Below are 24,969 nucleotides of genomic sequence, written 5' to 3'. Positions count from 1 at the left end.
AAAGACAGTTGGCACTGTATGGAGAAATTTCTCCCTGAGGAAGTAATCAGTACATTGTCCGACCCTGCCACTCAAGTGCTGTCCAAGCCTTATTGCCTCAGGGCTTGGCTCTCCAACACAAGCCAGTTTCTGCCACAGAACCAGAGGCACAGTATGTGCTTTCAGGGACTACATATGAACTTGTATTCTACATAAATCCTCAGGCAGCAGGCCTTACTTCTTGTCAGTAGCCAGTACCCCCATTCTTGAGATGTGTGATTAAATGGACGCAAGTGAATCTATGAACTGTCAACATCTCTGATGCAGTCATGTTTGTGGAACTACAAGTATCAGCCAGGGTCAACAAGTTAAAGTAACCACCTGAAGCTACGGAGGGGTCATATCCCTTAGTTCAGCAATATAAGGTATCAGACTTTGGTTTTGGCTCCATTCTTTTGGTACTGGTTTCCTTGAGTAGTGACAAAAGAGTTGTCACAGAACTAGGACTCTTGGTAGGTGGGCAACCTCTCAGGGGTGTCTTTCTCTGTAACCTTTGGTACCTACCATTTTTTTTAAATCTAAAATTTTGAATTCTCTTTGAACTGAAACTGTTCACTCTTCTGGGTCTTATTCATGAGGCACTTGACATTAAGGCAGAATAATTAGCTTATTGCACCGGGGTCTGTTATTGAAACTCAGAATTATTTGCCACTTAAGGTTGGCCCTTGCTTCAGTTCCTTATGTTACACTTGTTGATTCAAGAGCATCTTTAAGGCTCCTCCCATGAAGGTGAGCAGTAAGGTGAAGTTACTCAGGGTAATAAGGACAAGAGCAGTCTCTGAAGATGAGGGCAGGCTGCTTTTATAAGACTGAGTGACTGGACAACAAAATGGCCGATGAAAATGTATGCAGATAAATGTAAAGCAATGCAAACGAGGCAAAATAGCCCTAGCTTCATATATCAAATGATATATATGTCTCTGAGCTGACTGTTTCTTCTCAGAAGTGAGGTTTTTGAGTTAACAAGGGAGAGTTGCATGAAAACATCAGCTCAGTACAGTAGCAATGAAACAAAATCCTGCATTATGAATTATTAGGGAAGGAATAGAGGAAAAGAACCCACATAATGATTCCAGTGTATACATCTGTAATTTTTCCACACCTGGTCTCTATTTCAAAAATGTTGCGATATATTAGAAGTAGAAAAGATTCAGAAAGGCACAAGAAGGTACAAAAATCATGAGTGGCATAGAAGAAGTAGTTGGGATTGACTGCTCACTGTCTCCTTAGGGACAATAAGTCGGCACCATTAATTAAAGGTAGCTGGAGCCAGGAGCAAAATGATTGTTCATGTAGGAGGTGAGTTGGTTTGTGGGACGCCTCACCACTGAGTGCTGTGGATGCAAGAAATTTGCATGTCCTGGGGGTAAAGTGGACAAGTATTTGGAATAGAGAGCCACTGGGGATTACTAAGGAGACAAGCCATGCCAGGTTCAGGAAATCTCCTGAACTAAAAAAAACCCTGGAGTCTGGGAGAATGTAATCAGGGAAATGTCCAGTACATCGCCCTGTGCTACTTGTTGGTAAACATCCATGTGTGGGCCACTACTGGAAACATAATACTGGGTTTGGTAAAACTGTGTTCTGAACTGGTTATGTCCTTAGTCTAAAGGATGGACATTGCTTCTCCTTAACTGTGGGTTTATGGATTGTACTCTTGGCACAGGAAGCTGCGTTACCTTTCACTTGGTGTCAGCTTGTTTGTTTGTAAAGTAAAGGGCTTGCTGACCATAGCATCTACTAGTTCAGTGTAACTGCTGGCTATGGCCTCTGGGAGCATTTGCTGCTTGTGCTACAGCTGTCTGAAGGAGAGGACACCTGCAGATTTCCTGGTTAGAGCTTCTGCTGCAAAACAGATTGCCAATGCATCTCCTGTGTGGGAATGAGGAACTGGGTGACTGGTTTCATGCCTCTCTCTTCCTGCCCTCCCTTGGCTGCTCTTCCTGTTACCTGGTACGTCTTTTTGTTGTATCATGCGCTAATGAGGGTAAGGAGGGGTTTTTGCTCTGTGAGACCTGGTTAATGTTAGGGAAAGAGTTAAGGCCTTGCTGAATTAACTGAACTGGTATTTATAAAGTATAACCACAGAATACATATGGCACAAATGGTAGCACTGTAGCTATCCATGAATTGTTTCTGACCCTGCCTCCATGCTTAAATGCTGGGATTTTGGCTAGGAGTTGGTACCATTTAATTTTCACTGTTGGTATGGATTTGTCAGTCCAGTGAAGTTTCAGGAGAATAAAAAAAAAAAGAGTTACCTGTGGAGCTTCTACAAGATGAGCTACTGCTTTTTATTCAATATTAAATCACCACAACATTTGATCTGTTCTTCTGATACTTATAAAAATACAGTAAAAATCCCATCCTCTACTTTCCTCTGAACCAAGGAACTGCAGAAGGATGGTATTTAAGCATTATTTGTTGGGCAGAAAGTGTGTGCATTTCTTTCTGAAAATACACAGATATTGCTGGTCTGTCTGGAGAGTAGGTGTGGTATTGAAAATTATGAGGATCATGTTTCACTTGGAACGCGATCCTTCTAAATGCCAATGCCCTGCTTACTCAAAAGAACACGGAGCATTTTGGTAGGATGAGATAGATTGCATAATATGCATACATGCGATTGTAATCACACTGAGACATGTACCTACATGCCAGAAACTGAAAGAAATTTGCCGAGAGTCGTACAAGTTTTAACAATTTTTTTAAAAAAAATACTTTTAGATTATATTTTAGGTATTTTTAATAGGGTTTGATGACCTAGTTCATTCAGATAATATACTCGTCAAAGGGGAATGTATTAAAAAAGAGAATACTTTGGAGGAGAAAACGATGTTGACTCAATGCTTAAACAAGTTTGGACAAACGTTTAAGACAAGAGTCCTGTAGGCCCTTACCAAATGCATTTTGCAGTAACAGATTCCTCAGCAGCATGCTGTTGTCTTTACAGAAGCTTTATTGTTACACAGGACCTGCCTAAACACCATTTTAAAAGCTGCCTGTTCCTTTTGATGAGAAGATACAGAACCAGTATTGAGGGCGGAGAATGTGCTGGGGAGGGAGGAGAATGGGAGAGGTGTTGATAGGGCAACAGACAGAGAAGCTTCATTTTTTTACTGGACTCTGGAAGAAGTAAATATGTGTTCAGAAAGAGCATAATAAGTTGAAGGGACTGTTTCTTAATAATGAGCTGTTAAACTATTTATACATGGAGAAAACTTTTACTGATAGTCAAGTGTCTGTAAGTATAAAGTTTTGTTTGTCTAAAGCGAACAGAAAGCAGGAATATGGTTTAATGAATAGCCTTCCAAGCTAAGAAATCTTGCAGTGAAATATGATAAATAATGCTTCTAAGGATTCAATGAGGTTTTAAAGAGGCAAAGTTCGTAAGTATAAGTATTTAAGTTGACTTTGTATGTAAGCTTTATTATGAAATTAAGAATACACCATTTTTATAGACATGTTTTAAATCTCTCCTTAGCATTGTATTGTTTTTAAAATGTGGAGTGAGTTTAGTAGCTATACAGATACTTAAGGGATTTTTTAAAATGTTTCTGTTAATTTTCATTATACTTGCACATGCTTCTGTAAAGAATGAATGTCATGTTAAAGTTATAAGTCACCTTCAAATTGTTACAGCGTTTTTTTAAGGTATACAGCTAAAGCGATTTTTTTGTTTTACTTCCAGCTGTTTTTTATCTTATAAAACAGAATCCAGGTGGTATGAGTTATTAAAAAACCTGAAAATAAATGAAAACTATTTATAGAATACAAAATTTGTAAAGTGTAAAGACTTCAGACCAGTTTTAGCTTCTTGTTGCTCAGAAAACACATAGTAAGTAAAGGTCCTAGCTGTATTATCAAATTTTGACATCATAGTCTTATACTCTGAGATATATAGACATAAATAATTGTCTTTAATGCTAAAGGTATAGCAGCAAAACTATCAGCTTTTAAAATGAAAAGGGAAAGAAACAATCACAAGGTTCAGGAAGATATATATGCAATTGTTGTCTTAAAAATTAGTAGTTTTCATGCTCTGTTTTATATTGATTTCCTCAAAATCTATCGATTCTTAGAGGTTCCATCTGCAGTAGTAGGAAATTCAGAAGTGGCTTAATGTTTTTCAGCAATCTGTCACTTAATCATATCCTCCTTAATATGTAATTTAATTTTAATTTAATATTGGGCTGCAGGTCACCTTCCATGTGGATGTGGATGTTATGCTGTTTCTGCATGTTCTTATTAGCAGAGAGAATTCAGTTTTCTTAATGTTGATCAACAGAAGTTAAAAATAGTAATTTAAGAAATGTTTTTGAAAAAGTGGTTTTCCTATTATCAGTTTACAGTTGGGCTCTACAGAAGTATTTTTCAAAGTTTACAGTACAGCTTTCAAAACCAAATATTTGTTTTTAGAGTTGATTTCTGGATGGCAAATCTTCCTGAACTGAACCCTTTAAAGTGTGTACCTGTCTCAGCAGGGCAGGCAGTCAGCAGGGGGCACTCGGAACAGCACTTTGCATCCAGTCTCTTTACTTCACTGAATTTATAGCGTGGGAAGTCTTGGTATTTAACAAGGTGGCTTGTATTTCAGTTATTTTTACACAAACAAATTCCAGATAGTTTGGCTTGAAAATATTTTTTTTAATACTGTCTTGGAATAGGAAGGACGTTTCTCTTTAAAATTGTTAGAGGAAAACCCCAGTGTTGCAAATGAGAGTATCTTCCGTCTTTTGCTTTTAATAGCACATATGGGGTCTGTTTATTGTTGAATAGCTGACAAAGCATTGACAAAAGTATATCTAGACAGATTATAGAGAATTGGGAGAATTAGGAAGAAAACACTGTTTTATTTTATAGCAAAGATTTCTTAATTTGTCTGTAGGCTTTGTGATACTGCTGCTTTTTATTTCAGTACCTAGGGTCAGTGAGCTGAATCATGTTCTTAGCAGATATTTTTTTCTCCAATTTTAATGCAAGTAGCTGTTACTTTCTTTAATATGAGATAAAAGAAATACTTGATATTGATGAGATTTAAGATTTTTGATGATGCATTCTGCCAATGTTAACTTTACTTTAGGAATTTGTGTGACTAGGAGCTGGTCCAGGGGATTGCCTCTTTCTAGTTGCCTGGCATTTTTTGTGTGCGTTTTCTTCTTTTAGGAGTTGGGGATATATTAAATCCTATTCATCTTTTGACAAGTTAAAACTTATCCAGGCTTCCAGTCATTCTGATCTCTCTTCAGCTTTTTTTTTTCCTCAGAAAACAAATGTACAAAAGAAAATATGAGCAGGAAGTGGAGGGAGGGTAACAGGGAAAAACAGATCAACCATATCTGGGGTCTCTACCCCTTCCCACAGTTCAGTTTCTAAGCAGATGGATGTGGGTTTACAACTGTCGTCTTTAGTATATCTGAATAAAGTTTTTAAAGCTGTTGTGTCATATTTTAACACTTTCCATTAATAGCTTTGCAAATTAGCATTCCTTCTGCTTTTGACCTTTGAACTTTGAGTTGCTGGCCTGGTTTACAAATATGGTACACAAAATCACAAGATTTTGAATCTGGCAGCTTCTGAAATAACCTGTGAAAATGTAGAGGGATATGAATTTTTTAAAGGGCTTTAAGAATCACATGACATTTCATAGGCATTATCACTAACTGGTACTGTCTACTTGGTAGCGCTCATTTGTGGTGCTAGTAGAGTCACTGTATGGAAAAAATGTGGACGTGCAATGCTTAGTTCAATGGCATAAAGTCAACAGCTCTAAAGGTCTGTTTAAACTAAGGGATTATTAGGTTTATAACACCAAGTATGAGTGCCTAGAATGTATAAAACATTGCCCACACACAGTGTTCCTAACAATGTTCATACAGTTGCTGCTGTGAACTGCTAGTCTTGCAGCTACATCCCATTGCATGTGGGGTCATTTTTCTCCTAATCATTCTTGTGTTCTTGTGGGTAACATTTGGTCTTTCTAGGTGACTCCTAGAGGACTTTGACCATGAAGTAGAGACTATTGATAAAATCCTGTCTTGTGTTACCGCAAAGAGGTGTTCACAGGGAAGTTCTCTAGGCATTCCTGATCCATTTGTGCTTTTTATGTATCCAATGTAAGGATTATTATGCACCTCATCACTTGCATATTTGTAATGGTGTTGCTGTTTGGTTAAGGTATTGGCAGTGAAAATACATTCTGCATCCCATTTAGTTTAGTGTCAAGAAAAATGCAGTATTTAAACAGCTCCATTTGGCATTTTTTCTTTATACAGTTATAATTTTTAATACTTAACCACACATAGTAAAACTGCTCTTCTGTGTAAGTTTCATGGGACATTTTCATCTTAAGTCCTAAAATAATGGAGGGTGTAATTTGTAAAACACATTGCTTCCTGTCTACCCACCCATTGATATCCATTGCATTTCTTCATGGTATTAAATGCTTGTAGAAGACAGCATTCAAAAGTGCAGTAGTGTGCTTATTCAAAAAAGTAATCAATCATAAAAAGAACTTCATCCATTGCAGCAGTTTGCATATCTGCCTGGAATGCTTGTTAAAGTATGCTTCCTCCATTTTCATCTGCAATTAGCTTAAGGTTTCTTCTCTCATCAGTCTAAATTAAATTGAGAAGATTGAGTTAACCAAGTCTCTTAATCTTGAATCCAGAAATGGGAAGATGTGAAGACTTGGACTGTCTTTTGCAAGCCACTCTTACTGTGAGATCTTGAGTAAAGGCTCTTAACTTCTTTTTGCCTCAGTTACTCTAAGTTGAGAGTAATATTTGCCTTCTTCATAGGATTGTTTTTATATTGGGGGCTTAACCTAGGAACTGTATGGCTGTGGGGAATTTCACATGCTGCATTGAACAAGGGAGAAGATTCCTCTTTCCTAAACCACTGCTAGTAGGTCCACCTGGGCTTTAAGGACATCCCACTAGCATAAAAATGCCCACTAATAATTTCCAGTTTGCAATTCTGGTGTTTATTTTTAGCAGAAAATTATATTCTGATCACTTAAAAAATAACAGCAATGAATGGTTTAGGTACTATCGCTATTTACTTGTCAATAGCAGCAAACTTTATGAAATCCTATACTTTCCATATCCAGTCTCTTGAAGACACTGCTGTCACTGGCAAGTTAATAGCACTTCCCTCTTACATTACAAGTAGCCTATTTTACTCTCTGTTCTTAAAGTGCTGTGCACAGACCTCTCTTGACATCAGTTGAGCACAGACTCGGGTAGTGAGGAAGGAAGGGCAGAATATCAGCTGGTTTCTGAAAGGACAATTTTGTCTTTAGTGGCAATGGGCAGCTCCTAGGTTTAACCAAATATGCCAAGTTTCCTTGTACTGTGGATTTTTACATGAAAGTTATAGTGTTAACCACTGAGAAGTTAAGCAGAATAGACCGTTTGAGGTCCTACTTTATTCTGGCTTGCATTATGTAAACCTCTGAAAATAGTGGTTTACTATGTAAATGTTTCTGTAACTAATGTTAGGGTGATTAATGTTTTTCTGAAAACTGTCTTGGAGATCTGTTTTATTGAATACAGGACTATCACACAATTCAATGTCATTTTATTTTCCTGATTTGTTATAGGAAACGTTTTAGAATACAATCAACATGATTTATATAAAGTGATCTAGCTTTTCTGGTGAGAGATAATTGAGATCTAATCTGAATCCCTGACGAACCACAGCTTCCTGCATTGGCCTGTTGCTATGGGTAACATAAAGGGAGTAAAATAGAACTTCATATGAAATGCCTTTAAAGTTTACTGGCATGTACAGGCATGGAACAGGATTGAATTTTTTAGTTTAATCTTTCAGAAGCTGATGTGTTAAGGAAATGCTTTTTTCATATTAAGTGAAGATGAATTTAGGAAGAGTGCTGTTAGGAAAAATAACTGCTGTTTCTTACGAAGAACGGGTAAGTGATATGAATTATATTTAGCTAAGGCATTGTTGCAGTGAGAAATTAGAGGAGGCTATTGTTATTGGCAAGTAATTAGAGAAGAATGTTATCAGCTTCAGAAAGCTTTTTGCTTAGCCTTTAAGCTTTTTTACTTTAAAGTATTTGAGTTAAAATTCCATTGTAAATGCAAACATTGGGTTTTATTATCAGAAGAGTAAAGGGAATCTTATTGTACAGCTAATATTCAGATTTTGAGATGTATTTATGAACTGTGCCCAATGTGTGTAAAGCTAAAAAATCAGTGTGTTTATAATCTGTGCCTATTTTTTAATTCTGTGCAATGTATTTTGTATATGCTTTCTGTACCATTATATCAATGTTATATCTTTAGGTATAACTGTATATATTTTATATATATCTTTATAAAAATAATTTTAGGGGTGGATTTGGCATTTAAGGCACTGTGTTTATACGTGATAAGATTGGTTTTGTTTGGGGTAAAAAAGTGAAGATTTGTTTCTTAAAGGAATTCCAAATGCCACATCATTTACCGTTCTTTTTATTTATTACTGTTCATTATTTTTGTTTTTATAGATTCAAATATTTGATAAAAATATTTAACCTTCAGAGAAGAATGTATTCAGTAAAATTATTGTACAGTAGTTTTACTGTATTGTTTTCTTTAGGAATTCTTACATCTATAATACTTCTATATTAACTATTAACTTCTTTGGTGGTAGAGAATTGAAAAGACAAATTATGTAGTAATCCCCCTTTAGTGGCATTCTGAAGGAGCATCCTTCTCGTAGAATTCTAAATCATGAAATTAATTGCAATAATATTTTGAAATGAGGATAAAAATACTATAATATTACTCTAATATTTAGGTGAGAAGTACATTTGAGATTATTTATTTATTAGAAGGAAAATCTAGCACTAAATTTTAAGTAATATGGCTCTATTTTTTATTTAAAATGTTAGAACAATATATACCATATTTTGAGACATGATCTCCCTCCCACAGATCATTGGAGTTGATGGCATTTATGCAATGTTAATGCTGTAATGTATTTAAAAGGATAAATATATGTAATGTAAGTCCAGGAGTGATGTGACTGAATATCTAGGGTCCTGATCATAATTCATACCTTGGCAAAAGGAGAAGTTGCTTCAGGTGATGTGATAAGGAGTTTGAATAAAGCTGGATGCAAGCAGACAGTCGACTAAGTGATAGGCTTTCCCTGAGCTAAGTGACAGAATGTTTGAAAGTTGGCTATTTGTATTCACTCTTTAAATCTTCAGTGCTTCATCTCTTAAAGAACATGACAACTTTCCCAAACTTATTTTGTGTATTGAAATCATATGAGAAAATCTGTTTAGAAAGTTGGTGGAGCTAGGTATGCTTTATTAGAGGGGCTTTTGTAAAATAGCATGTAGTTAAATATTGTACTAGGTAAGTCCAACAGATTCTGAAGGCAGCAGTCAGAGAATTCTTTGGCTGCAATGAAAAGCCGATGCCTGTATTGTGAGAAAGTGTACTTTAGGAAGGACACAGAGAGAGGTCATTTTTAATCCCATTTTCTCTGAATCTTTCTGGATGCCCAGGAAAGAAATAGATGTTTCTGTTTAGTCTGTGATTTTGTCATTGCTAAGGTAGGAGAGAGGAATATGTCTTCACTCTCCTTATAGATTTTATCCCTCTGCATCTCAGAAGGAGTTGGAAATAGATGTATTTTTTGACTCAGGAAGGCACTCACCCACATTCTATTAGCACAGATGATTTCATGCTGCTCTATTTTATTGCTACGGCCTGGCATTTCCTAGTATGTGTCACCCCTCCCTTTCCCATCTTTCCCTTTGTTCTACTCAAGTACTTGTGCATGAGTTTGACTTGAATGACAAATCTTGAGGTGGAGAAAAAGAACATTTTTGTATTGTGGTATCTGGGTAGTCTGTACACATGGATTTATTTGCTCAGTTATTTGTCTGGGATATGGGTAGGATATTTTTAGGTTTTCTGCGTCATGGTATTATGGCAAACTTTGGCAGTACTTAGTTTCCTGGGACCTGATCCATGTAAAATGGAACGTGTAAAATGGAACTAAGTGGATTTTCTGGATAAAAGTTTCTGTCAACTGAAAGATGTCACCAGACTGGTTTCTTGCAGTGGCGTACATATCTAGCAGGTCATAGACCATGAAAGCTAAAAGATATATGCTGTTTCAACCTTATGAATTATTCTCCTTTATGCTCTCTCTCCCTTTTCACCCTGTTGTTTGTGCAAGATACTATGTTGTCTATTTCCATTCTGGGAAAAAAAAAATGTACCCACAAAGTAATTTTCTCCTCATTAATTAATGTAAGCTAATACTCTCTTAGATCTGTTGCAAGCACATCCTGAACGTGACATTAAAAACTCATGGGCCCTTCTGTTTTTTCCAACTAGGAAAGAGAGATGATACAAAGAGAAATTTTACATGTTTTCTCTTAGTCAGAACTTTATGCTATCTAATACATGCTGAAGCAGTTGCCAGTTTACAGAGGCCTTGAACATCTTTTGTGGTGTGTGATAACTGGGAAGCCACTGTTGAGCTTGCTGGCCCTGGCACTGAGCTCCTCACTTGGATCACAGGCATCAAGATCTTGCCCTGAATTCTAGGGAAGAGAGTTGCATCCTCCACCTTTGCAGGGTGTATGTTTGTCTGTATACCTCAGCTGCTAAACCAGCTAGATGAGCAAGTAGGGTTCTCATGAAAAGATATACTGGAAGGCATTTTAGTTTTCTTAGACTAGATTTATTTTTAAAATTTTGTTGATTAGTTACCATCAGACTCCTGGCATATACCATGGGACTTTTCCTAAACCAATTTGGAAGTCAGGGTAGTTTGAAGAAGTAATTTCAGTTCCTATCGGGTTGTGAGAGAGTTGAGGGTTGAGTGCAATTGGATTTTTATCTCTGGGTGATAGTTCATATGTACAATCACAAAATTAATACACATATGTCCTGTCATTTAGAATGAAACACTTCAATACTTCTTTGTTAATCTTGACATTCACCCTAACTGGCACAGCGTCATACCCTATCCTTCCTCATCTTTCAGAAATGGCTATGTACAGGAAATATTCCATTTGATAGCTTGTTAATACATATATTTTTAATAGGTAGGTATTAATATGTGTGTGGTAAGTGTTAAATTTAATCAAATAATCAAACTTTATAGTAAATCAGATTTTGTCCTGAAGAGCCTCCAGTGGTGTAAGTGTGAGCACTGAAGAATGAAAAGCAGACCCCAACATATAGTGAATTTTTAAAATTAGATCATCATAGTCTTTAAAAAATCTAGTCTTGCAACTTATGCCTTTGGACAAATCTAGACAAGTTTTGGCTGAACAGTTTAGAAGAGAAACTGCTTTGTCTAAATGTGGACTGCATGCAATTTCTGACAGGTTTATATTAAGAGTTCTAAGTACTCATAAACATGTTTTGAACATATTACTGTGAATTCTTACACAATAATTACAAGCTTTAGTTTCTAGCCGATTTTGTTGAATTAAGTGGATTTGGTTCAGTAACACAGATAAATTTAAAGAAATGTTTTTAAAATAAATGTTATTCTGTGATCTACAGAAGTAAACTGATAATGCTTGGAACATGCTGGATAGTTTTTGTGACACTATAATGTAAAAAAACCCACCATATAGTTGGACTACGTCAAAACCAAAGGGAACTTTGAAATATCTTAATAGCATAGAAATAGGTGGTTGATATTTGATAAGAAGTTTTTTTTATTCCTATGGGTACTTTTTTTTTTTTTTTAATGCTTCAACATAATAATTACTGAAGACCTTGCTTGGAGAGATTTTAAGATATTGATACATGTAATGTAACATGTGTTAGCCAAAGCATTTAAAATAAACACACAAAACGAACCCATGGTGTGTAGAAAGCTTATGCTAAATGGATTGAGGTAAAACTGTATCTCATTGCCCATAGAACTTCATGAAGGGTATTATTGCTCTGATGTTTGAGTTTGCTATGAAATCATACCACTTTTCGTTTAAAGTGATATTTTTCAATTGTTAACTTCCCAGTTTTTTAAAAAAAGTAGAGGACATGGAGAGGACAAGGGGGAACGGAAACAAGTTGCTTTTGAGGAGATTCCGATTGGACACCAGAGGAAAATGTTTCACAGTGAGGACAGTCACCCATTGGAATAATCTCCCCAGGGAAGTGGTTGACTCGGCCACGTTGGACACATTTAAGAGTCGCCTGGACAGGGTGCTGGGCCATTTTGTCTAGACTGTGCTCTTCCTAGAAAGGTTGGACTAGATGATCCCTGAGGTCCCTTCCAACCTGTGATTCTGTGATTCTGTGAAATATTCTTTTTACTATCATGAGAATCTGATTAATTTTATTTGATACCTTTCAAAAACACGATGGACAATTGCGCTTGCTGTTTGAATCAAGATTCATGCAAGCTGCCAAATGACCATTCCTAAAACGTATATATTATGAAAGTATTTTTATTATTTTCTAATGTGTAAGCTGATACTATTACTTTACTTTGAGCCATCCTTTTCTTCATTCTGTGAGAAATGACATAGAAATTGTTTGTTCATTAGCTGTTCTGTACAGTGTGTAAGAATTTAGAAGCAATCATGTTTATAAAACAGATATCAGTAATGTAGATTAAATTTTCTAAATTACAAACATGAATTAAGTTATGGCTTGTGAAAGCGTAATATGCTTGCTAGACTTAAGTGCAAAATAGAATTGGAAAAGATATCCTAACCCTCACTGAAGAACTGTACCCAAAACAAAAGTACTTTTTTGATAGCTGAAACAGTGTTAATGAAAAAAGTGAGAGACCTGGATACACTTTTGATTATATTATTACGCTTCCCAGGTTCAGAAGCATTTATTTTTTTGTATAGTTAAACAAGAAGTGCCATCATTTTTTGATCTTTTCCATGAAAGATGTGTTTATCTGAAATAGCACCAGAGGAATAATGTCAACACAGACTAGTTTCAATTTTGAAAGTTCCAGAATACTTGTATTGAAAACCAGATCAAATTGTGGGCTACTGATGTGAATGGTGAGGCCACAACAGTTTATACAAGTGATATGTTGTATCACTGTCTTCAGATAGTGTTAACAGCAGTGTGAGATCCTGCAGTGAAATAGAAAAAGAGAAAGGAAGCAGAAGATATTATTCTTTTAATGTTTAGTAAAAGTTTTGGGGGATTTTGAAGGAGAGTGGTAATTTATGTTGCCAAGGCTGGAAAAAAACAAACTATGGAGAGACAGCTTTTCTCTTGAGCTGTGTTAATACATACGTTTTTTTCTTCTCTATGTTTTCCATCCTGAAGAAATTGCAAATATAGGGCATTCTTTCCTAGCTTTTTAAAGAGCAGTACGAAATAAGAGAGTTTCTTTTTAACTATTTAGAAAGTTACTTAATAGTTCAAGGACACTTTAAATGACCAAGAAAAGATACCCCAAACTAAAATAATAATGGTTTTTAATGATAAGTAAAAATCAATACAAACTTACATCTAAAAATCAGCTGTCCTTTCAGTCTTTCACTCACCTGAGTGTCAAGGTGCAAGCACTGGAGTACATGTTTGGGAAATGGTCGTCTACTTGGTTTTACGGAAATGTTAGCTGCCTTGAGGTAATTTGTGATCAAAGGTGAGAAGCTATGGGCAGATAGGTACATAAACATCAACATTTCACTAGAAGACTAATTGTCCTTGAAAATTTGATGTAAAATACTAGTAGAGATGGTGAGGTGTTTTTACCTAGCTTATTGGAAATACTCTTAACATCCTTTTGGCTCCGTGGAAGTCAGAAGCGGTCAGCAGGGGAAGTTGTCTGAGTCATCTGATGGACAAAATAGCGAATTTTGATTTTGGTTCCACATATCTGCAGATACTGCAGCAAAATAAAGCATATGAGGTGTTGTTTTCATTTTAAGTCTTTGCAGGTTAGTTTTAAGGTATCTGCTTTCTCACATACACCAGCCGGTTGACTCTATTAATCTAAGAAGGACTGTTGGAAGCAGTGTAGCTGCTCACAGCAGGAAGTACTTCATCCAGTAAATACTAGTGGGATCAAGTTCCAGGACAGTGGTTAAAAACCCTGGGGTGAATTTCATGGTGGGGAAGAAACACCTGTGAGAAACAAACAGCTGGTTTCTTTCGATTTTCCTCTCTCATGTTATCTGATAATAAGATGATAAAAAAGTAGCTAACACTTCAAATATGTAAAGCTCTGAGATTTCAAATACTTACAATGAAACTGAAATAACACTTATTTTTCTCTTTCTTATTGCAGTCAGCAACTGTTTCTGATGGAGGTAAGCTGAAGCTTGTTTTTACTTTTATAATGAAAAAGAATACATTTTCCAAATTAAGCAACATAATATGTGGTAATTAAGGTGATATATTATAAGATGTGAGCCCAAAGTGGTGCAGAACTGTGTGACCTCTTTGGGAGCTCTGCCAATGAAAATATCGCAGGATTATGTTCACATACTTTCACTGATTCATTTGCATAGATTTTTTTGTGGCACATGTCTCTGTATATGCATGTTTTTATTATAACTGGGCTTCTTCATTTATAATAATAAAGAGGCCGAGCTGGTAGACTTTCATATAACTGGATGGTAGTTAAAATCTTGTCCTCTGTTTTATTGTCCTTTACATACCCTACTTGCTTTTGAAGAGAGATGCTCTAGCTCCTAAGTTGTAAGCTGTGTTGGTACATTTGTTGAGGTTGACATTTCTTTACAGTGTGATGCATTTTGAGAAGGGGGTAAGTAATCTGATGTTTGTAAAATCCCAGCATGGAGCTTTTGCAGTCCTGGAGTACTTCTAAGTAAACTCCTCTTTATGTCACGTAAGCTTGTTTGTTTTGATTTTACCAGGGCTTTAATGTTTTAAAGGACGTCCACTCTTTGTTAAACATTAGAAGATGATTTCTCTGAACCTTTGAAGTTAATTGAAACAGTATAAGTACGCTTAGAATGGAATCAGGGAATTTGTATAGTTTAGGGTATACAAGAGATGGCTTTTCTCACTTGTCTTGCTTGGCAGGAGTTGGTTCACTTGATCCTGCTGAGAAACTCACGTACATATTGTTACGTTTGCTATTCTTTGGCAACAGTACAAGACAATTTTATTAAGTAAAAAGGGGACAAACTGTGTTACTCTAGTTAGCGCAGTGAAATTGAAGAAATATTTTGAATGCTAAGGATAATTTTTTAAATTTTTTTTATTATTTATTTTTTAATTTTTTATATTGCGTGCAAAAATAAATGCAAAATTAGCAATACTATTCACAAAACTCCATTGTGTCCTAATTTCTGATTCTTTGCAAAACTAGAACTACAGTGGAGAGAAACATTACTGGTTTGGTCCTCTTGACAGAGCCATTTTCCAATGGCTGGCTGACTTTGTCAGGTATTTTCTTTTTCTACTGCTGACACAGTCTAATGCTGTAACAGTACTTCTGCCTAGATGGGAAGATAGACACTATATTGTACCTGTCTTGTCTGCAAAGTGACAAAGGAAGGAAACAGAAAATAATTGTGTCTATCCTGCTTTCTATTTCTAAAATGTAGCCTATGTTTTTGTGAGAAAAGTATGTATTTTTTCCCCTGGATGTTACCTGCTTTATATATAACAATCAAGACAAAGCACAGTTTTGTTTTTTTTTTGTTTGTGTATGTAATTGAATTAAGTTCCAGATGCTGAGGGGCAAAAAATTTGATTGATCTTTTTTAGCTAAAATGGAATGTACTTATGTCTTGTCTCCATGAGGGTTCTTGTTCCATGTTAATGAAAATTATTTTACTTCTGTTGCCTATCCAAACTTGGAGATCCCTGTGGTAGTACTTATGATAGTAATTTCAAGCTTTTTATGCTTCCAGCTGAGAATTTATTTTAAAGATCTGACTTATTTTTAGTTCTTCCAATATCACTTTTGTATTTCATTCCAATTCTGTAAGTAATTGTGTTTTCACAGTTGATTCTGTGCAGTTTTGTGAAGTAATGAAATCTAAGGGCCATTAGGTTGCAGAGGTGAAAGAACAGGCAATAAGTTATATGCATTTTTCTGCTGAGTTGCATGACCTATTTTTCAGCTAGTGCTGAAGATTTAACATGGACCCTCTCTTCATTGTTACATGCTTCTTAAGGGGGGGGCTGTGTAATTTTTGTAAAAAGCGATAGTCGAACTATGCTGAGTAATACTGAATCAATGCTTAAATACCTAGAAAGTGGATTGGAAAAATAAGAACCAGAGAGACTGTAACCAGAAAAAGTGAAATGAAATAAAACCCTAATTCAGTTCATTTAGAGCTGCATTGAGTAAAAAGCTTATTCATGTCTGAATTACATTTTCAGGCTTTCACTTTTATTGAATATGTCACAGTTCTGAAATTTTTCCAATCTTCTCTAATTCACTAATTCATTAACAGATCCACAGATTTACACATTTTAGGGCATGTCTAGATTAGAGAGATTTTCACTAGTGTAACCATTAGTATAGCTGTGCGTATTTCCCTTCCTATAGACTGAATCTTAGTATTTGTATATGTAACTACATACTATAAATACTGTTGTTAAGCTTTAGTCTGGGAAGGAAAATTTATGTGTAAAAAGTTATGTGTTTATATACATTGCTTCATTATAATAGGAGGCATGACAGCTCTCTGTACATTTTCTTTCCAAGGTCAATGAAGCGTCATGTCATATGGCTTTTATGACATTAGAGCCAGGCACTGGAAACCGTCTACCCCTTGTTGCATTTATTTTACGTGGTCACTCAGTTTGTGCAAGGCTGGGATGTTCTCATCAGCTGAAACTGTGCACATGGGCTTTGCAAGATAGGTAACATGTAAAAGATATAGGTACTTGAATTAGTGTTGCTTTCAGAGATGCTGACCAGTAGCAACTCTTACCTATAATTGATTTGCATACTGAATTGCAAACTGTAACAATGCTTAGATGCAAATCACTGCTATACATCAATTAATCTGCAGCACTTATGCTCTAGGAATAGCAGAAACCATTTTATGTTACAACAAAGACCTGTAATTAGCAGATTTCTCCTACTTCCCACCTCAGAAGCTGTCCATTCCTGCTGACTGTAGGAATAGTGAGAATGCGTACGGAGCATGCAGGCTATGGATGATGTTTTGAGCACTGTGACATCTAAATCCTCTCAGGGATGATCGATATTCGCCAACTACAGTCTGACTTTGACTATTGATACCTAGATGGCACTTTACAAAGGGAAAACCTTAAGGACAAAAGACATTCAATAGAAGTACATCATCATTCATCTCCCAGACAGTTCTACAAAGCTGGTCTATTATTTCCAAATACTTACGCATAACAGATATTACTTTGCTGTAGTTTCTGCTGATTTTTGTTTTTAGTGTTCATCACCTAGAAAGAATTTTCATAAGGAAAAGCATTCTTAAAGACTTTTCGAAAAGGAATCTGATGTTTACATTAATAAATAATGTAAAACTGTATTTTAAGAACTAACTAAAGAAGGTAGAACAAAAAATCTGCAATGAAGTCCAAAACAAAACAAAACATTGTTCTTGCTTTTACACTATAAATACAGATGGATTGTTTCCTCCAACAGGTATATGACTTACTTGTCAGTTACATTGGCAGTGCATGCTTGCTGTAGCTGTGTTCCACTGTAACATAAATAATTCAAGTTCCTTTAGCAGCAGTGGCAAAAGGTCTTCCCTTTAAATTATTTATGTGGCATTTTATAATGCTTTCTGTTAAGTATACTATTGCTTTCCTCTGCTTGAAGCCATGAGGGTAAAGAATCAATTTGTTTAGAATGATGCTAGACGCTACCAGAAATTGCTGGCGGGAAATGCGTTAGCTTCCTTTATCCCAAAGTGGCAGAGGAACAATGTGCCGTACAGTAAGACTAATCTGCATCCAATGGCTTCCGGGACGTTACAGCTGAAATTGGTATGGATTCAGAAGGATGGCTTTCAGTGAATGGCTTGAAGTATTTGATTAAGTGGCACCACAGTGGTTCTTACCAGCTTTATCCAGGTAATGTACTTAGTGATTAACTGGAACATCTTAATTTTATGAACTCATGCATTTCGATGATTTCAAGGAATACGTGTAGCTTTTCACAATAATAAAAAGTATTTGTAGGTCAAAAAATACATACGGATTTCACGAACAAATGCATACAAAAGCATCCTTAATTGTATTCAGACTTACTGCTTTATATTATTTAAGTCAAAACTTTTGAAGCCATCTTATCCCCTATACTTTCAAGATTTTAGCTGATTAAATGCCTGCATTTTCTTACATGATGATGGTTTTGTAAAACAAAACCAAGAACCTCCACAGAATTTGTAAATACAAAAGGTGGAAAAGATTGTTTTTCTGCAGTTTTTAGAAAACATTCTGTGTCAGTTCTCTATTTAAAGAAGGTAATAAATGAAACTGAATGAGTTTGCACAGAAAATGGTGCTTCCTTGCAAGGTACAGTGGTTCTTGAATAGAACAGAAATAAAATTAGATCCCTGGGATTCATGATGCTTGGGTAAGGAGCTTGCTTTTACAGGTAATGCAAGATGAGTTGGTGCTTCCACACAGTAAGAAAAAAGGAAGGCGGGCGTTAGGCAGCTTCACAACACCGTGAAGTCTTCTGCGCACCTGAGTCGGAGTTTTCACAGTAAACTGCTTTTGCATCCTGAGGTTCCCAAGAGCTAATCTTTTTTTAAACGCTTAGCAAGAAGGAGGAGGCCACTTTGCACAACAGCCTTGCAGTTGAAATACTTCAGGGTGGGGATCAGGGCTTTACATTTCCTGATCATTGCAGTGTGATCATTAGACAAAATATGTGACTCGGTTAGAAAGTTTCTCCATTCCTGCTCTCCAAGGTGGGCTGCATGTACCTAGGAATGCACAAGTTGTGAGAGTTGGGAAACCTGACACTGAAGTTTTGCATTGGAAACATTCCTCTGCAAGGGGAGTGGAGCAGGGGTTACTACTTATACCGTCTTCATTTAAGCATGATTTGGATAAATTGTGTACTAGTGTTATAGGTGGTGGGGTTTTTTTTCTTCCTGTCTGACCTTCCTTTTTCTCTGATTCTAAAAGGCATACCTGCACTAGGTTGTAACTGTTTTAATTGCAACTGTTGATACATGTGATAAACTAGAATAACCAAGCCTTTTCTGCAAAACCATCTTGTTCTGTGTTGTTTTCAGGTTGACAGGTACCCCAGCAGAAATCTGTACAGATTTTTAAAAGCAAACTGACTGCACTTTTGTTTTAAGGGAAAACAATGCAGTGTCAGGGCTAAGTATGAATTCAAATTGTTCTTTCTGAAAAAATCTGAAATAGCTAAATAAAATCCACCAGAACAGAGACAGTTTACTGTGAATGAGTAATCCCTTAGTGCTGCTTTAACACTTTGGAGGACCTGTGCCAGTAGGTCTCAAAGTTGTTAAAAATGCAGTCTTATTTGGTTCGTTTGTTTTCATGGGACCTCCAGAGTCGGCAGCATATCAGAGGAACGAGAACCCGGTGTAGTTTAGAGCAAGCGTAACTCTGACAAGCTGGAGAGAGCAAGCAGCTGCTAGCAATTATATGTAGTTAGCAGTCACCCACTGGTGTAAACACTCAGAGACTGTAATTGCAGTTTGGTCTTCCTGCCTGCCATAGGGAAATTGAACAGCCATCACTTAGAGGGAGGAAGGCAAAGCTGACCTGCTAATGACTGCTGTGCCTACCATTCTGCAATCCATTCTGAGTCCTAAGGTGCTCTGACTTGTGGATTTAGAGTTGAGGAATTTGTGTGGCTACTCTCTAATTTCCCTCTGTCAACCAAGTAGGTTTAAATGGTTTGGTATGTGGGATGAGTTTACCTTTCTGATTTTGCCTGAAAGGAACTAGGAAATTTTCATCATTCATCACTGAAGAACACTGGGGATTGAACCCTCTAGGATTGAAGCAGTATCTGAAACTGTTCCAGATATATCAAGAAGTGGGTGTCTATTTATATCCTGGACTGTAAAATAAAATGTATCCACCTGCAGAGTTAAAGCAAAATACTTCAGATAATAAATTTAGATACAGTTCTCTTCAGACTCTCATTAGCTTCTTTCACAATAGTTTCATTGTGGTGACAGGTATTCTCTAATGAAGCTAACAGTTGACTTGGTTATGTGTTTTCATATGTCTTAAAGGAAAAAGTGAATAAATACTTCTTATAAGAAAATTAGTGTTATTTGCTGAGTGTTTTTAATTAGCTTTGATTAATACGATAATTAGGCAAAGAAAAATATTTGTATACCTAATGTGGTGTTATAGTCCTTAAATATTATCCTTGTTGAAAATATAAAGCTACATTTTCATTCCTTCCTAATCTAATTCTGTTTGTCTTGTTTTATTTTATTTTTGTCTTAAACAATAGCTTTGCTTACAGAAGTTTGCCATAGTTAATTGTTACACCTTAGTAAATACTTCTAAGCTACAGAAGCTGCATTTAAAAATGAAGTTTCAGAACTATTTATTTTCTTTAGTTTTTCTTATCTTTATGACTATCTTTATAACTTTTTCTTATGTTCATAACTATCTTTGAATGGTCCTTTTTTTCAAACTTCATACTTCCAGGGAGGAACAGCAACGTTTTATAACATAGAGTTTGGAAGTGCAAAGTGCTTGGAAATACATATATAATAGAAAAGGAGAACTTGGGAGAACTTTGGTGAAATTACTCCTTGCTTTAGTTAGTCCAGGCAATTAACTGAGGAAAACAAATGACAGTTAAAATGTCTCTGTGAAGAATAGGCCATTTCTTACCGGTTGTGAATTCAGTTTTCTCAGTTTATAACGAGCTGTATATTTGCTTTTCCACTTGGCATAGAATTATTGAAAATAATATTTTATTTGAGGGTGTTATTTTCTCACATTTATTACTGCTAATTTTTCAAAGAATTCAATATGTGCTTTTGTATTTTTTTTAGTCCCTTCATCTCAGAACCATTCATTTTGGCGTCTCTCTAGTGTAACCTCCTGCTAAAAACAGGGTCTGTTATGAGATCAGACGAGGTAGCTCAGGGCTTTCTTCAGTTGTGTCTTCACAACTAATCAAACCTCAGATCACTGCTGTGAAGTGGGTGTCTGAGTACTACTATACCAATTTTACATTTGTGTAAACAGGTGAAGAGAGTGGTGAGTTGTAAAGGGCATACAACAAATAAATGACAGGTTTGTGAATAGGACCCTGCTGTACACACTTCCCTTTCTTACTTAGAGCAGCCATTTCTTTCACCTTTATACTTCTGTGAACAAGTGGTCACGTTTGTAAGAATTTATTGTTCATGTTCTGCTTACTCATATGTGACAAAGATGATCTGGGTCAATACTGGAAATTATTATAGTCACGCTGCTACCCAAGGTTGCATTTTCCTGAATTCTCTGTGTTCTTGTTAATTCGTCTTTCAGAATACAAAAATAATTTATGTTTTTCTGAGACCTAAAGAATCCAATAATTTCTCAGTTTGGGGTCCCAAGATTATTGCACTGTGTTGGCTTGAGTCTGGAAGGGAGTCACGGATCCCTGTTTTTGTCAGAAACATTGATAAATTTAGGACCTACAGTTTCATACTTCTGCTTTCCATGGATGAGGAAGGCACCCATTACTAGCTCATTTTCCTTAGTGTTCTTTTACTGATTTGACTTGTTTCCTACATTTTCAGCATTTAAAAGGAATCTCTCATTTCCATGAAAAGCTTCACATAGTCTTTGTCTGCTGATTTAAGAGTATATGAGATTTTGCTATCTCCCATCACCTAATAGGTTTTTTCCCACTTTCTGGTGAACAGTGGGTTCTTGAAGGTCAGCTTTCCTTGGGTAATCTTAGGAAGGACTGCAGTTAAGAGACTAATAAAATTTTCTTTGCAGAGGATCAGAAGAAAATTGAGAGATGGCTGGGGTTGCTTTATCTGTGCAGGTGCTCCTAATAAAAATCGGAAGGGATATTTTGAAGTCTGCACTACTTCAGCTTGATGAGGAGTGATAAATCAAGTAAACAGTGCTGAAGAGTAGAAGTGAATAATATGTTACTGACAAATTTGTTGATTTTTTTTTAAACAGAGCTGAATAGTACTGATTTAAAAGATTGCATCAGTGAAAACAGCCTCAGTAGCAATGCTAGTCTTCCCAGTGTACAGAGCTGCCGACGACTTCGAGAAAGAAGAGTTGCAAGCTGGGCTGTTTCATTTGAGCGCCTTCTTCAGGATCCTGTTGGTGTTAAATATTTTTCGGTAAGTTTTGAGGAATGGTAAGAGGCTTTTCAAAATTGCTGCAGTAATTTTCTCTATTCTTTTTTCTTTCTTGACAGTATCCTTGCACAGGGCAAGAATTACGAGTTCGTTGTTACACAGTTGTTATCTGAGCATCTTTCAAAGCTTAAACCGGTTCACAGTTGAATAAGAGTTTATAGTAATACACATTGCCATGCATTTCTGGATAGCAAATGTTTCAGATAAAAATGGAAACTATACTTTGCTTTGTATCTGAACTTGTACAAAGCTTCCCCATTTTATAAAACAACTACATTTGGTTACATTTGTATCTGTAGCCTTTGAAAAAAAGAAAGAGGCAGTAGTTTCCTAAGAACTGGTAATATATTCACGTCTGCCTACTGAAATGTTGGAAGCCATGTAGAACATTTTTTCAATGGTACAGTGGCTTGTCTTCCTGCAGAAGGTTTTTAGAAATAACTTTTTGGAAGTAATTAAGGTACCTGGCAACACTGGTTAAAGCTACAGCTTGCAGGAGTACTGTTGAGTATTTGCAAAGCATAAATTAAGCTTCTTCACAGCACATTGGTGAAGTTGTACGTAGTTTCATCTATTTTTCATGTAAGGAAGTAGAGGTTTATACACTTTTACATCGTTGCACTGAAAGTCTATTGCTGATTCTGAATCACAAGGACATTTTGTGCTGCCCAAATAATTTTCACAAACAGGATGTAAAGAAACCTATGGTATAAGAGATGTAGATTATTGGACTCCTTTACTTGATACAAAAGTACATTAAAATATCAAATGATTAATAAGCAGACTTCCATATTAGTTGGTGTGGGGACCCAGAAAACAGCGAACACCTGTTTGAGGAAACTGAGAAGGTGAAAGAAAAATAATATATCCTAGATATTATGTTCCCTGTCTTTCCATTTTTCTTAGTAGAGCAGCCTAAGAGTTATTAGTATTTCTGCTTAGATACTGAGACTTCTGCTCAGACTGCAAGAAAAATTACAATTTTGCTGTGATGTTAAAATCCACCTGAAAAATTGTATAGTTTGGGAGTGCACTACTGAAAGTTTAGTTGTCTTTTCTCACTACTTTTAAGCCACCAGGAAACTTACTTATGTACACTTAAGAGTGTAAGCCTTGGGAGTCTGGCTTAAAGCAGGGTCACAGTGCCTAAAAAATGCCTATTCAAGGGACAGGTTAACATTCCTTCAAAGTGAAGCTCCTAAAGCCCACGAACCGAGAAGGGAGTCACCTATAACCAGCCAAAATATACAGATTTCTGCCAGTTTTCAAGAACAGTGGAGCATCAGCATTTAATTTAAGATTGCATAGTAAGCACCCTGGTGCATTTGGGGTTCAGCTTGCATAGGCCTTTCCTGAGGACAGCTTTGTCACAGAGCAGGAATTACTCTCTAAGAAGAACAGATTTTTGCATGTTTTGCAAATACTCACATTTTGCATAATAGTCTCCTGATTAGAGCAGTCATCCAGGAAGTGAGAGACCTGATTGCAAGTTCCCTCCTCAAGTGGTTCAAACCCACATCTCCAGCTTCCCAACCGTGTGTGACAACTGCAAGGCTACATAATGTTCCAACTGGGGCACCACTCAGTCTTCCTGATGAAGCTGAATGGTTGTGCAGCCAGCTGTGCCCGAAACACGTGGCCAGAAAGAAAGCAAGCAGGAGATTGACTATAGATTCATTGTGAAGACACCGAGTGTGGAAGTAGGAGGTTGGGTTCCAGTTCCTGCTCACTAATTTGATTCTCTTTAATCTGTAATTATGTATAAAATGCAGAAACGTTCCCTGACTGCTCTCTGGATTGTCTTTTATACATTTGGTGTCTCAGGTTAGGTATCTGAAGAACTTTTAGTTTAAATTGAGAGATTGCTAGTGTATGTAGACTTACTGTATTGTAGTTTATCTCAATTGTTTTCTTACAGTTGGACTCCCTAAACTATGCAAAACTTAAAAGCACAAATTAAGTTCTAAGTATTTCTGTGAAGATTCCTCTTACGCTGCTTTCTGAGACTGCCTTGTATGTTAAGGAAGCTTGAGTGATACCAATGTGACACTTGAGTGAAGATTGTGACTTGTGGGCTGATTTCAAATAAAATTTCCAATTAAGCACTGATACCTAAAGCTCTAAAGTGTAAACAAGTATTGCTCCAATAACATGAGTACCTTGACAATTTTTTTTAGAGGATCAGGTTGATTTTTTTGTATCTCTCATCTCTGCCCCTCAGTGGGAAAAATGCTTTCAAGAAACAAATGCTGAGAGAATATTGAATTACACAGAGTTGAATCAGGGACTGTTTGTACAATTTCCCAAGTGAACGGGGTCTCAGCCTTCATTTGGGCCTTTGGATACTATAATATAAATGTCCTGATCATTGTGTGTTGTACTGGGAGATTTTTTTTTCTCTAAAAATGCATTTTCCAAGGTCAACCCATGTAACCGTATCAACAAGCAAAGATAAATGATTTTTTGTAGCTGCCATGTGATGCAGAAAGACTCTAATGAATACAGAATTGATTACGGGCACTGCTCGATAAACATCTACTCTATTATACTTGTAGAATTGCAATTAAAGACAGCCGGTTTACAGTGTAATTTTTAAATGTAGTTATAAATTATTCAAATTTATATTAAAAGTTTATTCACTAGTTTATACACTACTTAAC

General features: G+C 36.2%; 1 protein-coding gene across 8 annotated transcripts in view; it reads left to right on the top strand.

Moving 5' to 3' along the window:
• The window catches only part of RGS12 (regulator of G protein signaling 12), a 91,771-nt gene that overhangs the window by 31,770 nt on the left and 35,032 nt on the right, over positions 1–24,969 (top strand). For 5 of the 8 annotated variants that reach the window (XR_012660418.1, XM_075091975.1, XM_075091974.1 and 2 more), the window contains 2 exons: positions 14,296–14,317; positions 22,122–22,291. Coding sequence is in view for 7 of the 8 variants with exons in the window: in XM_075091975.1 (XP_074948076.1) it covers positions 14,296–14,317; positions 22,122–22,291 (192 nt within the window). In the remaining variant the exon portion in view is untranslated. Of the gene's footprint in view, positions 1–2,944; positions 3,284–7,653; positions 7,973–14,295; positions 14,318–22,121; positions 22,292–24,969 lie in introns of those variants that run through there. The other 3 variants (XM_075091981.1, XM_075091979.1, XM_075091978.1) reach the window with 2 other exon arrangements.

This window comes from Phalacrocorax aristotelis, chromosome 4 (assembly GCF_949628215.1).
Source record: "Phalacrocorax aristotelis chromosome 4, bGulAri2.1, whole genome shotgun sequence".
Classification (NCBI taxonomy): Eukaryota; Metazoa; Chordata; class Aves; order Suliformes; family Phalacrocoracidae; genus Phalacrocorax; species Phalacrocorax aristotelis.
This window is presented reverse-complemented; position numbering and strand designations above follow the sequence as displayed.